The 16,497-nt window shown below is 41.5% G+C and overlaps 1 protein-coding gene across 1 annotated transcript; it reads left to right on the forward strand.

Moving 5' to 3' along the window:
- Positions 1–354: 354 nt before the first annotated feature.
- On the forward strand, positions 355–7,534 carry LOC306786733 (NACHT, LRR and PYD domains-containing protein 3-like; the record flags this gene model as incomplete). The annotated part of the gene is made up of 8 exons (XM_079281579.1): positions 355–2,180; positions 3,433–3,606; positions 3,785–3,952; positions 4,515–4,688; positions 4,978–5,148; positions 6,119–6,292; positions 6,436–6,493; positions 7,386–7,534. 8 exons carry the CDS (start codon positions 355–357, stop codon positions 7,398–7,400), a joined length of 2,760 nt encoding a protein of 919 aa, XP_079137705.1. The 3' UTR covers positions 7,401–7,534.
- Positions 7,535–16,497: the final 8,963 nt, after the last annotated feature.

Consider the following 16,497-nt stretch of genomic DNA (forward strand, 5'->3'; position numbering starts at 1 on the left):
CACATGTGTAAAAGCCAAATCTGCTTTCTATAGAATCCTCCAGAAAATTCAGCTGAAGATATGCGATGGTAAGTGAGGTCTTTCTGGTCTAAACATGGTGATAATATAATCTTTGTAATGGTTAGTTTAGTAATACACCAACTTGTGCAAACATGTCAGCAACTATTCAGCCATAAAACATTGATCCAGGCAAATTCCGTCTATTTGTGAGCATAGCTTGTAGATAAAAGTTGCAATTTTAATACGAATTAATAAGATGTTCAAATGCTGAAAAAATTGCTTCATCAAACATCACTGCACTCTTTCATTGCAGCAGATGTCGTCAAAGAAGTCATCAACAAGCACAAAAAATATATGAGTGATAAGTTCAGTGATGAGTTTGAAGGCATTGAAGAAGATCTTGAGAATCAACAATCACTGGACAAGATTTACACAGAACTTCACATTGTACAAGGAGAGAGTGAACGTGTCAATTTCGAACATGAGATCTGGGAGATTGAAGATAAGGCGAGGTGTCAAACAGCCAAGGACATTAAAATCAACTGCAATGACATCTTTAAAAGCGAGTCATCCGGGCATGACGGAAGGAACGTGAAAGCTATCAGGACCGTGATGACAAAGGGAATTGCCGGCATTGGAAAAACTGTCTCCGTGAAGAAGTTCATCCTCGACTGGTCAGATGGGACAGCCAATCAGGACTTGGACTTCATCTTTGTGCTACCGTTCAGGGAGCTAAACCTGGTCAGAGATCAGCATAGCCTTGAGTCACTTGTGAGAGAATTCCATCCAAACCTTAAAGACGTTGCAGCAGTTGCCAGAATATTTGAAAATCACAAAGTTCTGTTCATTTTTGATGGTCTCGATGAAAGCCAGCTTAAACTGGATTTCGGAAAAACCGATTTACTGACGGATGCCACGAAGAAATCGTCAGTGGACACTCTGGTGACCAACCTCATCAGGGAGCACCTTCTTCCCTCCGCTCTTGTCTGGATAACCTCCAGACCAGGACACATTCAGCGCATCCCTCGCAAACATGTATACAAGTGGACTGAAGTCAGAGGATTCAACGATCCACAAAAACAACAGTACTTCAGGAAGAGAGTTAAGGACAAGGCAGTTGCTGAAAGAATAATTGACAGCATCATGATGTCCAGGAGCTTATACATCATGTGTCACATACCTATCTTCTGCTGGATTGCGGCAAAAGTTCTCGAGGATTTGCTGCCAAAAATGGACAGAACTAAAGATGGAGACATAACGATACCCACATCTCTTACTGAGATGTACACACACTTCCTTTGCATTCAAATGCAGGTAACTACCAAAAAGTACGACAACCAGTACGGGTTAGACATAGAGGACATCGTCAAGTCAAATGAAGAATTCATCTTTAGATTAGGCAGATTGGCGTTTGAATGCCTGATTGAAGGAAAAATCATATTTACTGGCAATGATCTGAAAAAATATGGCATCGACATACACAAAGCTGGACTTCGCAGTGGGTTGTGCACAGAGATACTCAAAGAAGAGAGCGTGTTCAACAGAAAGACACTCTGCTGCTTTGTGCATCTGACAGTTCAGGAGTACTTTGCTGCTCTCTATGTGTACCACAGCTTTGCAAGTAAAAAGATAGATTCCCCAGTCCTCAAAGAATTCCTGCTCAAAGGGTCAGAGGAAGGGCTCAAGTCTACCTTGGATGTACATCCAATTGATTTACCTTTGCCTGAGCTGATTGAAATTGCAATAGCTAATTCAACACCGAGAAAGACAGGAGAACTGGACATGTTCCTCAGGTTCCTGATTGGCATGTCCCTACAATCAACACAAGAACTGCTCCAAGGCTTGATTCAGCAGGAAGAGAACCACTCTGCAGCTGTTGAGGAAATTAGGACAAGTCTTTTAGAAATAGATTTAGCGGACTGCTCACCTGAGAGATGTCTGAACCTTGTTCACTGCCTGATCGAGCTGAAAGACAATTCCCTGCATGAAACCGTGCAGGAGTATCTAAAACCAGACCACTATCCAGAAACACAGCTCTCCCCTGTTCAGTGCTCAGCTCTGGCCGACTCAATTCTGATGTCAAATACGCCTCAAGATGAATTCAACCTGGAGAAATACAGACCATCTGCTAAAGGTGCTTTTAGGCTTGTCCCAGCCGTGAGGAACAGCAGAAAAGCAAGGTGGGTTGGTTGCTTCTACTGTGGTCAGCGTCGGAAATACACGAGGGCAAAGGGCAAAACTGCCCCTAAGAAATATCATTTTGCCCCTGATATCACTAGGAGAGGGGCAAAACATGCCCCCGAACTTTCTAAACAAATAAATAAATGGAGCGCTTCTTAATCAGACCTGTGACTGCGAGACTGCGGTCAACTCAGCAGACACTTACACTTTAGTGCACCTATATGGTGAAATTCACGGTAAACTCATTCAAACGGCGCAGATCGTGAGCGAGCGAAGGACTTTGAAAGTTAACGGAAAGATTAACGTGAGACAACATTCGGTTTCTTCAGACGAACATCCGGTTTTCAGAATAAGATGTCAACAAAGATGCAAATACATATTGCATAATGGTAATTAGATTAAATTAATTATATTCACATTTAGTATAAAACATGCTGCCTGCATCTCGTGAGTTAAAGGGAAAATACACCTAAATTGTGCGTAAAGTGTCTTTATTCTTTGATTTGAGGGTTGCTGGAAATGAATAATACCTGACTGACAGTCAATTAAGATATTTTACTAAGTAAAAACTCTGAACTGAATTTGTACCTTCAAATGGCACATTTTTAAAAATGTTAAGGTGCTATAAAAATGTTTTTCTCATCAATTCCACACAATGACGAATGCATAAGTTCAGGACAATAATGGGTAATATCACAATATTTGAGGTGCTACAAAAATACCTTTCTCAATAATTCCATACAATGAATGATGTATATGTAATCAAGGCATCGTTGACTTAATAATTGTTAATAGTTGTTTAAAAAATGTAATAACAACAATAAATAAAACAAAAAATCTAAGAAAACACTTTGAATATGTAGACTACTGCCTAATAGTCTTATTATTGCCATTCGATGACAATTGCTCATATACTGTAAGCCTAAATAAGTATATTTATTATTTTGAACAAAGGTTAAATGTTATTTCACAAGTTTCAAAAAGTGCCCCAATTTTTTGAAAATGCCCCTGGATTTCAGTCAGTGGGGGCAAAAATTGCCCCCAAAAACACATGTAAATTTCCTACCCTGATTGGGGTATATCTGTATTGCATACAATCATTTTGTCACTTGACAATTTGAGCTGATATTTGAGCTGGCAGGTTTTTTTTAATAAAGCACACACAAGTACACAGAATGCATCCCTGCATAGTGAATGAATAGCGTGCATCGAAAACTTGATCTGGTCTTGATTCTTTTTTCATTTCCACAGAATCTCTGGTTTGTGGCTTGGTGTTTGGCATTGTGCAACAATCTCCTCAGCTCTTCGAATGCCAAACTCTGTGCTAACTGAACTGCACCTGATGAATAATGTCATTGATGACAAAGGTGCAGAGATCCTGATTGATGGACTGCTAAACTCTCAGTGTAAACTAGAAGCTCTGAGGTTAGTAAAACTATTATTCTTATATTTTATTATTTTCTTTTGTGATTCTATTTGTTTTTTCTTTTCTGCTCTTTTTAGTACCTTCTATGTATTTGTAGAAGCAGTGAAGTACAGAAAACAATAGATCATTTTGTCATAGTTCTATATTTCTTTTTTTTTATTCACATTTTGTTTGTAGCCTCTCAGGTAAAGTAGGTGCACAACCAGTCTGCGAAAATATGGCATCAGCTATCAAGTCATTCATCTCAAAACTAAGGGAACTGGAGCTGAGTGGAAACGCACTGCGAGGCTCCTTATGCTCGTTGCTTTCTGTTGGGCTAGACAGCCCTAAACTGGAGAAGCTCAGGTCAGTCTCAGACATGTTTTTCCCAAAAACATTGAAGTATGAATACAAGGTAAATGTAAAGTCTATGTCCTTTGGCAGAAACGATGTCTTTGTTCAATAAAGACATTATCCACACCGTAGGAACAGCTGTCCTGCTAAAACAGTCATGTTGTCTTTGTATGAATACTTCCTGATAGATCATTGTTGTTGAAGCTATATGTGGTGTATTGATCACATTACGTTACATGGTTGAAATGAGTACAAATGCTTTTTGGGCCTCAGTGAACACGGTCCTTTCATAGTAACTAGCGCGCATGCGCAGTACTGAGTTAAGAGTTATCCATGGCCGAATAAAGTAAACAACACTACATGTGCGTCCGCCTCGTGAATACACAACACTATATTACTGTAAGCAATATTTACCATATTGACACTGAATCAAATATCTGTGCAATGTAACACCTCACTGCATACTTTTATGCAGCTGCTGTCAGTGTGCTGAGGATCACAAGTCAGTTTGGTCCGGCTGGAAAGTACATGTTTCTAAATTGAATGCCATTTTTTATCATCTCTGTACCAAAAGACTCAACAGAAATCCTGGTATTAGAAGAATCTGTGAGGAGTTGATGACGGCTTTCACATCCAACCCATGTTACCTGCGAGAGCTGGAACTGAGTTACACCAATTTTGAAGACTCAGAAATGAAGATGCTCTCTACTGGGCTGATGAGCACGAACTGTTCTCTGGAAGTGTTGAGGTGAAACACTGCATTACGTTGCACATCAATCTCAATGACAGCTGCATTATCATGCAAATCCCAAAATCCAAACACAATAGATATTAGGAAGTATGTTAATGGAAAGAATTATGTCTGACAAGGTGAATGTTGAGTAGAACAAACATGAACTCACATCAAGTCAGAAAAACCAAATTGTATAAAGATAATTGATGAAACAACGTGCTACACCAAGTAAAGGTTGTCATCTGTAAACATTTTTAAATAGACTATTAAGCAATTGAATGATATTCCTTCATTTGTCTTTCAGTCTCAGTCACAACAGGCTCACTGAGGAAGGCTGTGAGCAGCTGGCCTCAGTACTCAGCTCCAAATCTTCCCACCTGACAGAGCTGGACCTGAGCTACAATGACCTGCAGGACTCAGGAGTGACGGCGCTCTGTACTGCACTGAAGATCCCAAACCGTTTGAAAACGCTAAGGTCAGTGTAATGAATAGCTGTTTCACTGGTGGACTCAGTAAATATAACCCCTTGGTACCCCTATGGCTGAACGAAGCGCCGCAAAAGTGCCCTTCAAGGAGAGACATCATGATGAAGTGCCCTCGAGGGTGCCTTTCCAGTGGAGAAAACATGATAAAGTGCCTTCTTTGATACCCCTTCGGTCGCTAAAACATGATAAAGTTCCCTAGAGTGCCTTTCCAGTGGAGAAAACATTATGAAGTACCCTCTTTTATGCCCCTGCGGTTGCTAAACCCCGATAAAGTGCCCTCGAGGCTGCCCTCCCCTAGAAAAATGATGATCAAGTTTCCTCAAGGCTGCCTTTGAGAAAACATAATCAAGCGCCCTCTTGGATTCTCCTGCTGTAGATTAAACATGATGAAGTGCCCTCTTGGATGTCCTACCAGTGGCTAAAATATGACGAAGTGCCCTCATGGGTGTCCTACCAGTGGAGAAAATATGATAAAGTAGATAGATAGATGATACTTTATTCATGAAGTATGAATAAAGTATCATCTAGTGCCCCCCAGACAGCCTGAGTCCGCCACTGCTCTCGTTCACTTTGACTCTGCTCATTGATATGTCTGGATTTAGCCTTTTGTAACACGCCAACACAACAGTGTCGCTCTTTAATACATTTGAGTTCTATAGACGTTCATGGATATCGTGCTCAGCTACTCGTTGAAAGAGTGGTGTTGAGTCAGGGCGTTTTGGCGGTTGTGCTGCTGTTGGATTGTATTGTACTGAGAACAAACATGTTGTCCAACCTGTACATCTGGAGGCCGGAGTAAGTACATGTAGCGTGTGAGAGAACGAGTGTCTCAAATTTATCTCTAAAAATAATATTTGCCATGTTAAGGGTTCAACTTCTTTTCTCCTTCTTTTGAAAAAAATTGCTGCTGATAAGGGCATGTAACACAAGCCTAAAATGTAATTTGCCTGATTTCTGTAGGCTGTCGTCCTGTAAAGTGACGGAAGATGGATGTGCCGCCCTAGCCTCGGCTCTGAGGTCTGACCACTGCAGCCTCAGGGAGCTGGACCTGAGCTTTAATCACCTGGCACATCAAGGAGTCGAGCTGCTGACTGAAATACAGAAGGATTCACGCTACAGTCTGGAGAAGCTCAAGTATGCTCAAACAGGCTGTCCACTCACTTCTATCATGACTCCAAGATCTTTTCTTAAGATTCACTTTATTTGAGCTCGATTTGAAGTGCATGTGTCACAATATTGTTGATGTTGTCACCTGCTGCCCCTCTGTTTCCCATCAGTGTGGACCAAAATGAAGAGTTCTGGTTTGACCTGCAGCTCCTGAGACAGTGTAAGAATGTGATTATTGTAATGAAATGCTAAAGCTGGGATGTTGTAACATGAATGTATCGTTAAATGTGGATATGAGGATATCATGTCAAGTAGGGGGCACTTATCTACACAGGACTGTGGTTCTGTTATCACTGTACTATATTATTGTGTATTTATTAAGTGATAGCATACAAAAAACGTGTCTGGCGGCAAACTCCAGGTCTCTACCGGCCCTCAGGGGGCGACTCTTCTGGTTTTAAAAACAAGTCAGATTGTATAGAAGTCTATGAGAAAATGACTCTACTTCTCACTTGATTTATTATATCATCAAACATTGTGAACATCTCTAGTTTTAAGTCTTCTTCAATACAGCACGATGTTCATTGGGTAAACGATGCTCATATTTAGAATGACATAGGTCATAAAGCAGGGGATGCTTTAGGGCGGGGCTACTGTGATTGACAGGTTGCTACCACAGCATTTTCCTTTCTGCCATTTGTCAGTTTTCATCTTACAACTTTAACTCTATCAGTGTGTGCTCAGTTCATGAAAGTTATTGAACTGTTTTGGTTGCCTAAATATTCAGTGTTTAGTTTTACTTAACTCCACCCTCTTGTGTCACTTCTGGTTGCAACAAAACAAGATGGCAACGGCCAAAATGCTCGAGGCTTCAAAACCACAGTCCACAAACCAATGGGTGACGTCACGGTGACTACGACCACTTATTATAGACAGTCTATGGTCGTGAAATAGAGAAATCATGGACAGGCTGAGAAAAAGAGTGCCACTCTGCTTTGAGTGCTATTTGAGATATAACACATCTCTAATTGGATAGTGCTAAAGCAATAGGAGATCAAGAACCACACTCACACAGCAGTAGTACTCCACCAATGAATTGATTCTCCTGTCTTCATTACAGATGCATGTGATCTGACACTGGACCTGAACACAGCAGGCCTGAATGCAGTTTTGTCAGAGGAGAACAAAAAGGCAACATATGTTCACGAGAAGCAGCCGTATCCTGAGAATCCAGAGAGATTTGTACACTGTCAAGTTCTGTGTGAAGAGGGTCTGACCGATCGCCATTACTGGGAGGTTGAGTGTGATTCAGCTGATGTTGGAGTTGCATACAAAAGTATGGACAGGGTGAACGACTGTTCAAGTGAATTTTCTTTGGGGCAAAATGAAAAGTCCTGGTGCTGGTTTTCTAACGGGAGCTTTTGTCATAACAATGCCGATCTCGAGTGGGTGGCCTGTGCTACAAAAAGAAGCACCATAGGAGTGTATCTGGACTGGCCGGCGGGTGTTTTGTCCTTTTTTGAGGTCTTTCCTGATCAACTGACCCACCTGTACACTGCCTGTACGACTTTCACTGAACCACTCCATCCTGGTTTCAGTTTTCAAGACGGATCAGTTTACCTCTGTAAAATAAAGCAACCCAAAACATCTTTGTGAACACATTGTATGTATAACCACAAAGAGCTGCTGGATACATGCAAACACAGTGATACAAGACCTGTAGAATAATTCAATGATAAAATTAATCTGTACCGCGGTCCAAAAAAAAGCCTGAGTAACATACAGTTTTAAACATATGGGTCTGAAGGATTAATACACAAACCCATTAGAGCAGTGGTGTCAAACTCATGTCCACTCCGGGCCACAGCAGCATCACGGTCGCCCTCAAAGGGCCGGTTGTAACTGTAAGACTCTGTAGATGTAACTACTCCTAACATATTGTTGAATAACTGTGTCTGCATTTGATTGTTGTTTATTCAAGTGTAAACATATTGTACATGCAGTTATATAAATGAAAAAATACATTTAAGCACATTTCTGTTATTATTACTTAAATCCTTTTAATTCAGGGTTAAGAAACCCACATGACTCTATCGAAGATCAAACTATTAAAGAAAATAACAAAGACAAAAACAAGCTAAATCAAAAATTACAAAAAAAGATGAAAAGTTAGACGTGATAATAAAAATATGGCAGTTTTGGTGCATCCATCTGTAACCATGACACAGACCAGATGTTTCCAGTTGCTGTTCAATGAAGGTTGCCACCTCAGCCACATCGGCTTTATTCTTTCTACGCCAGAGCTGCTTCTTGCTTAAAATCCTTTCAAGGGTGCGTTTGCTCTGTACAGTCCCGCGTGAAGCAGCAAGAAGTAATTCATGTGTTGTAGAGCCACGTTTAAAGTAGTCTTCGATGTACTCACGATACTTTTCTATGTCAAATGTAGGGTAACCTGCCAAAGAGCTGCTTCTATGACTGTTGTGTTGAAGTATCTTATAATTATGACTTTCTTTCTCATGACACATGTGCATCAGAGGATCTGAAACGGTCTTAAAAGCATGAAATGTAAACTGTGACTTTGTAAATACCAAATAAAGATCTAAGTCTCGCTGCCTGTTTGAAGTTTGAATAGTTTTGTCGTAGCACACACTCACGCTCAATCCACCCATTTTTAACGCATGCATGCTCGTGTATTGTTCTGCACAACGTGTGTACGGAAAATGACGAATCATAAGTGTGGTGAATGACAACAAGTGTTCGCTTGTGCTTTTTACAGCAGGCCAATTAAATAAAGGAAATCCGGGGAATAAAACGTAACATTTAACAATCAAAGCAGAACAAGCAGAATACATTTCAGATTGGTATCAGGAGGATTTGTTTTCTTAATACTTCCCACACTGTGTGACTCAAATTCCATGAAAGAAACTGGTTTGCATTCCTTCTCACAGTTCTCTCCTTCCTTATCGGACTCTGTCTACTTTCATTTTGTCAACTGACGAGGCAGAGTTTGTTCATGTGCAAGTTTCTCGCTTGGATGATATTCTTATCATCTTGTCAGGCCAGCTGACAAATAAAAAAACCTCAAATCAAATAGTGGGCTGTAGTTGCACATTCAGGCCACATATCAATTTTGATCTCCGAAAACAAAAGTAGCTGTCACATCTGTTTTTAATAGCAGAAAAGTGTGACAATAGGTTATTACATAGACATACATGGGCATTAAAAATAAATATCCACTGAAAACAAAAGTACTGTGGTCGATGGGCGGGAGTTTCAAAACTGGGTTTGACAACATTAACTCAGCTGGTGGAGCGTGTTAGCACACACACACACACACACACACACACACACACACACACACACACACACACACACACACACACACACACACACACACACACACACACACATTGGATTACGTTAAAAACAATACATAACAAACACAACAATCATATAAATTTCCAGGGACTGTTTTCGGGCAAAATGTGAAAAACAGACTATTTATTAAAAATGAATCTGGGGTTTAGCACAATCATCCACTATCATAATTTCATCCGGACGTAGGATTGCATCATTCTAAACCAGACCCCCTCAATAAATATGAGAAGTTGTAATTTATAGTTGCATGATCTCACTTAAAAATAAAACCGGTTTTATTTTCCCCCCGGTAACCTATGACAGACTGGTGACATGTCCTAGCCTGTATCTTGAGGTGAGAAGATACAGACAGATCTCACGTTGCCGCACTTCACACTTTATATCACCGGCGCTGCATTCTCACGGTGCAACAAGAGCGGGATGCTGAACAGGAAATGGCATGCCAGGTCAGGTGATTGTGCAGGAATGTCGACCTAATGTGTGTGTGTGTGTGTGTGTGTGTTTGTTTGTTTGAACGACATAACATGACATGACATATTTGGAAGCACTACAGAATCCCTGAGAGACACCAGAAATTGGTGCATACAGATTCACAAGAATGCAGAGTTAAGTCTATACCAGTCTGAAGCATTTGCATACCCACGCCACGAAGGGTTAATGATACGGAAGTGTCCTAGCCAATCAGAAGGCGGCTCCGCAGCCCCGTCGGCAGGCACGGAGTTTGAGCGTGACGCGCTGCTGAGGGCTCGAAGTTTTAATTAACGTAAAACACCGACACCGGTTCCTGTCCAGCAAACGAGCGGAAGGTCACAGTTGGTGAGTGAAAGCTGGAAGGCCGGAAGCTCAGAAAATATGCAGAAGTGCAATTACCAAACGATTTAGTGAAGCTGTGCTTTCTTTTCCCGTGGCTGGTTTAGTATTTTAAACTGAAGCAATATTGTAAGAAGGACTATTTAATATCGGGAATCTGATTTAAAATGAAAGAACATTACCTCGTGCATGATACTGTGTGTAATGTTTACACCTAAAAGTTCATGCCGTAATGTAAATAACGCAGTATTTTCTAATTTATATATGAATAAATTAAATTAAATGTAAATCAATATCACACACACACAGATAGACATGAGAACAGATGTATATATATATATATATATATATATATATATATCAATATCATAGATATATATGTATAGTCTGGTTGAATCAGTTCTCCATGTCAATAACTGCAGGTCAGGTGATGCAGATGGCGAGCCAACCCAGTGCAGACCTCTAGATCCTGGATTCCGGAATCGAAGATCCATAGAGCGTAGAACTGAACCACCTCCCCCTCTTCACAGCGGTAGGATAAAACCAATGGTAGCACCACACACACATGCTCAGCTCCCAGCTGACTCGCAGCCCCACGTGACTCGACTTGGAAGAGACTGTCTGTCGCTTCACACTCTTCAAACTGAGTTTTTGACCGTGGTGTATTATTGTACGGCGGCGGTGGAGTGGCTACATGTTAAACTGCAGCTGTTTTACTCATCAGCTTCTTTGTATTTCAATGTTGACAGTCGTACCTTTCAGCAGACACCCGCCTGAGGTGGAACATCTGCACAGTCAGCCATTTCAACCCAGGTTTTGCTATTTAGCTGTACTTGTGTTTATTTCGTCAGACGACTTTGCGATCGTACGATAGTGATTTGATCGACATCTCAGCATCAGAATAACTGTTTGCCTGGCGATGACACTAAGGGAGCATTTATGAGCCACGATTACATTTGTACTTATTAGGCAATAAAACATGTAATTGAGAACAACTAAATGATGAGTTCTGTTGTATCAAAACTCAGCATAGGATCAGAGTGAGCAGAGCAGACCTGTTTGATATTATCAGCAGTGTTTTACGATGGGTCTTATTTTGTTCTTGGGAAATAAACATATTTCACAAAATGTCAAACTATAGAATCAAGTGTTTCAGTGTGAACATCACCTAAAAACATTCTGTGGAAACGTGTTTTCACTTGAGGCATTTTCAGATTGAGCCCATGTGTTAACGTTGTCTTCTCTGCAAAATCTGGACTTAAAAAAGAGTTGTGTCTCATTTAATTCTGTGTGTGTGTGTGTTCACATGTGCCTGTGAGCTTTAGAGCGAATGATTTGGAGTGACGGGCCGACCGTCGACGGCACAGCATTCACAGTAGCTGCATCGACAATTTTGCACATCTGAGGACCGGAATCATACGGCTCATTTTACCTCTTACCTGCACATGCACACAAACAATCTCTCTGCACACGCACACATGCTGACATGTACACACACGTTTCCTGATTCTGCTCCCAGACACAATTTTCACAATTTTTTTTCACAAACAAATTCACTTTCCCTCGTCTTTTCCTTCTTTTTGCAATTCCCGTCCAGCAAATTTTCATTTGAATTCCATTTATTTTTTGTTATTCTTGCAGCCCCTCCATTCAGCTTCTGGAACAACTGACAGTAACACAGGCAGATGTAATTATTTTGAGAAATCTAATCTATTAAAAAAAGCATTGGTCGTTTGGGGAAAATGTACACGTGTGTTGTGCAAAACAATAATTGAGTGTGCTGAGGTTTTGTATATAACTAATATATTTTGTGTGTGTGTGTGTGTGTGTGTGTCTGAGAGCGAGGAACACGGAGTGGTAGTTCTTCGAAGTATTAGCATGCATCAGGCGTCTCCGGTACATATTTTTTTTACAGTCACCTAGTGAGCCGCTTGAGTCACTGCTACTAAAGATCTGATTTCCACGGCTGCATTTTTGAAATTGTCGCTCTTCAGACGCCGACGGGGAATAGGTTGATGGTCTATTTTAATCCTGCCGTGCCCAGACCTGCTTTGAAAAAATAAAACGGAAACACGGGCAAAAAAAGCGCGGCAGTGGGAGATGACTGTGTTAAGAGTGTTAATGCAACATCCTTGTCTGACAAGAGTCAGCATTAATATTTCAAGAAGCAAGCTCTCAAAAGTAAAAACGTGAAATGTAAAAGCCTTATTTTGTTCAGGTTGTCTGAGCAAAGAGACATGGGCAGGCACATCAAAATGTCAAGCTGGGTTTCGTGACAAGTAATGCACAGCGGAGAGACGAGTGATCGGGTTCTATAGCTTTGTTAAGAAAACACAATCTGTGACAGCACTGTGAAGAAAATAAATGAATAATCAGCGTTATTCAAGTTTATTACTTATGGAAGGGTGCAAAATAATTATTTTTTAAAGTTACACCCCCCAAAAAACGTCCTTCTTGGAGGAAGACGTACATATTTTGAAATATGAATCAAGAAGTAACTCAAAAACAATTGCATGTTGATCCAGAAGAGTGTCGTGTAGAAACACGCACACACTCAAATGGAGGAAAAGTGAGGTAAGAGAAGCAGTGGAGCACAGGCTGGACGATGACATGAAAGATGAAAGTACAGAAGCAAGCATGACGGAGCTGTACATCTCAGAGTAGTGCATGTGTCCACCGCTCCGAGCTCCGAGCTTGCAGCCAAGTGGGGAAAGTTTAGCTTTCAGCGGCAAATTGCGGTCAGAAAATACCTGCAGCCAATCAGCAAGCAGAGTGACACCTGTGACATGGTCACAGGTGTCACAAAGATCTTGTTCCTGCCTGAAACACACGAAAACGCCTCCTGGCTGCAGAAAAATGTAATTATTCCGGTGAGCAGCACTTTGCCAGTTCCTGGTCGTGTGAGAAGAACTTGACTTCACTTGGACTTTTGTGGCTGAATGGGAGCAAATCTGTGCAGCCAGGTCCAACGTTTGGTGGCGTGCCTTCAGAGGCTGTTACAGCAGTATATTACTTCCCATGGTGTTCCAATAAAAGTCACATATGGGTTTAATTTTCCATTGTCCCCATACTTTTGGCCACGTGGTGCACACAGAAATATAAGGCTTGCACAAACGAGGCTTGATTTAATTTGGATTGGCTAATCTGGGTGGGGAGTGTTATTTTACGTCATTGATCAATTTGACATCACTTTGAAATGAGTGAAATTTTGATTATTAAGTCCTAGTTATTAATGTTAAGATAAGAGAACTTTATGAATCCCGAAGGAAATTATTGCGCTCGAGTTTACAGCAGAAGAATAACAAAAAACAACAGAATCAAATCAAATAGATCTTACTCTCTGCGAGTGTAAAGGCTGTCTGCAGCTGACTTCTTGGTTTCGACTCATTTGAAGAACCCTGGACGTATGGACGCTTTATCTTCACCTGTTTACGAAGCACCGAGAACCATGACGCAAACATCAAACTGCACGCTTCAAATTCAAACCACATCAAACGTGCATGTGCTTTAGCCAGACTCATATCAATCTGCTGAGTGTGTGTGTGGGGGGGTGTGTGTGTCGCACACACACAGTCACGCTGTCAGGATACATTTTCATTGATGCAATTAAAGTAACATCATCGTCCACGTAATCAATGACGACCACAAAACAAACAGGCTGCCGGTTTGCACAGGTCCCTCGGGCTTGGGAACACGCGCACACACACACACACACACACACACACACACACACACACACACACACACACACACACACATCTAATTTACACATTGACATAAGAGTGTCCTCATTTTGCAGAGTCACACATTAACTACGGAGGGACAATTTGCAGCACAGGAAATCTAGAGGAGTGTCAATGTGACACAAAACAAAGAATACACACACACACACACACACACACACACACACACACTCACAGGCAGGAGAGAGAGGGGGGGGGGTGTCACATACCATCACCACAGACAGGTCAGCATACGATGACACAGCCAAGATGGACACCACAGCCAGCAGGCTCGTTGTTACCCAACACACACGCACACTCACACACACACTCACAAACAATTTACCGCGAGTGAAGCGCAGACATCATGGGACCTGACGTGGGCCGGGGGTTTTCATCTGATTGGCCTTCACATGCAGCCTGGTTGTCGTGACGACGCCTGTCCCCCGCAGGACACTGGCAGCCTGAGCTCGGCATGGAAGCGAGCTGTGACACTGATGAGGGAGTTCAAAACTTTTTAAGCCTCCACGTGGATTTCCCAGAAATTCATATGTAGCAGATGCTAAAAAAAGAAAAAGTTAACACTGTGTGGAAGTACATGAGGGCCATGTTTAACACCGGCAAAACAATATCAAAACTTCTCTTTACAAACTCTCACATAACTCCTGCAGTATTATTCAAAGTCTCGTTTACCCACTCGTATGCTGCTTCCCAAAACATTTCCGATTCAACTTTTGATTCAAAACACCTACGACAGTAACGCGTCCAGATGAGTCCAAAGTGTTAAAACAGTATGTTTTTATAGTACTGAGCAGACGACTGGATCGATTACTTTCATCATACTGCACACGTTGTGTGAGAGTTTGATGTAGTTTTGCTGTTGTTAGATGCGGCCTCCATTTACTTCAATTCATCAAGATTTTTTGGAGTTTTTGGAGTCTTTGTTTACTTTGGAGGGATGCGAGAAAAACAAAGTTTTCTTCAAGTATTCAAGGTAACATGTGATGTCGATACAGAAATAGTAAATTTGAGTGTTAAGTGTTCCTTTAAGAGCCATTTACATCATTAGTGAGTGCGCTTTTCTTTGCTTTGTCAATTTTTGTCAGTCAAAAAAATTGCAGACCTGTTTGCTCTATGAGATTCATGGTGATCTTCCACTGGGCTTTATCGCACATATTCTGTTGCATTCTGGGGGAAAAGTTTCCCCCAGAATTAATGTGCAGTAACTACGAGTTACTTTACCAACAGCACAACTGGCTGAAAAGTTGTCCCGATGCCTCTGTGAAGAGTACGTTGCATTATTGCTGATCGTAAATGTCTTCTATCCTTGAGTGCGTGCGTGTGTTGCATTATTTCATTGCCCGCCATTTTGCTGAAAATAGTCCCATTAAAAGGCAATTCTGCTGCCTCAGTGTGTGATTCTCCAGCTTGGATAATGAAGCCGCAGGAGACACACATTCAGAGCAAAGTTTAATCATTTCACACTCTCTGTCTCTCACACACACACACACACATAGGAGACACACAGTCTGCGATTGGAGTTAAATCACTTGACCTCTGACCTCTCCCTGGACCAATGAGAACATCCTCGAGTGCAGCCCCGGCGACAGCCTATAAATAGCAGGCAATTTGGAACAAAAGAGGAAGGGGCATCTCAAAGATTAATGACTCCTCTCTACGTGCATTTTACTACTTTTTGTTCCATCGGCCTTATCTCCTCTCTTTCCTCCCACTCGCTCCACTTTGCTATCTCACTTGCTCTTTTTTGTGTTCTTCCAGCATTCTCCAACTGCCTCCTTCTATTGTGTGTGTGTGTGTGTGTGTGTGTGTGTGAGACGGTGTCATGGTAAATGCAGTAACAGTGATCGGCAAATATCTTGTGAATTAAAACCAAATCTCTATATGGTGTCATCTCTGCCTCTATTTACCCATAATGTTGCATTGGTGATGTTGCTGATTGCAAGAACAAATAGGATGTTCATCTTTTACCACTTTCTGCACCACATTCCCCCTCTAGATTTGAGTTTTTTCTAAAATGTAATTTGCTCAGGTTGCTGAGCATGTAGCCTGTTTGTTCACACCTGGGAGCTGCACCTCACTGTTAATAACAAGCAGCTCAGCTGGAGCAGTTCAGAGCTAAGTGCTTCACTCAAAGGCACCGACATGTAAACAACATGGTGGCGGGAGGGAAGGGAGGGGAGAGGATGCCCACCGCACACACACTGGATTCATACGAGCAATCCTCCAGCAATTGTTTAGTTTACATAGCCATTATTCTTTGTTACACTCAGGGCTCACATTATGAAAATAATACATGAAAAC

Source organism: Melanostigma gelatinosum, assembly GCF_949748355.1.
Source record: "Melanostigma gelatinosum genome assembly, chromosome: 13".
NCBI lineage: Eukaryota > Metazoa > Chordata > Actinopteri > Perciformes > Zoarcidae > Melanostigma > Melanostigma gelatinosum.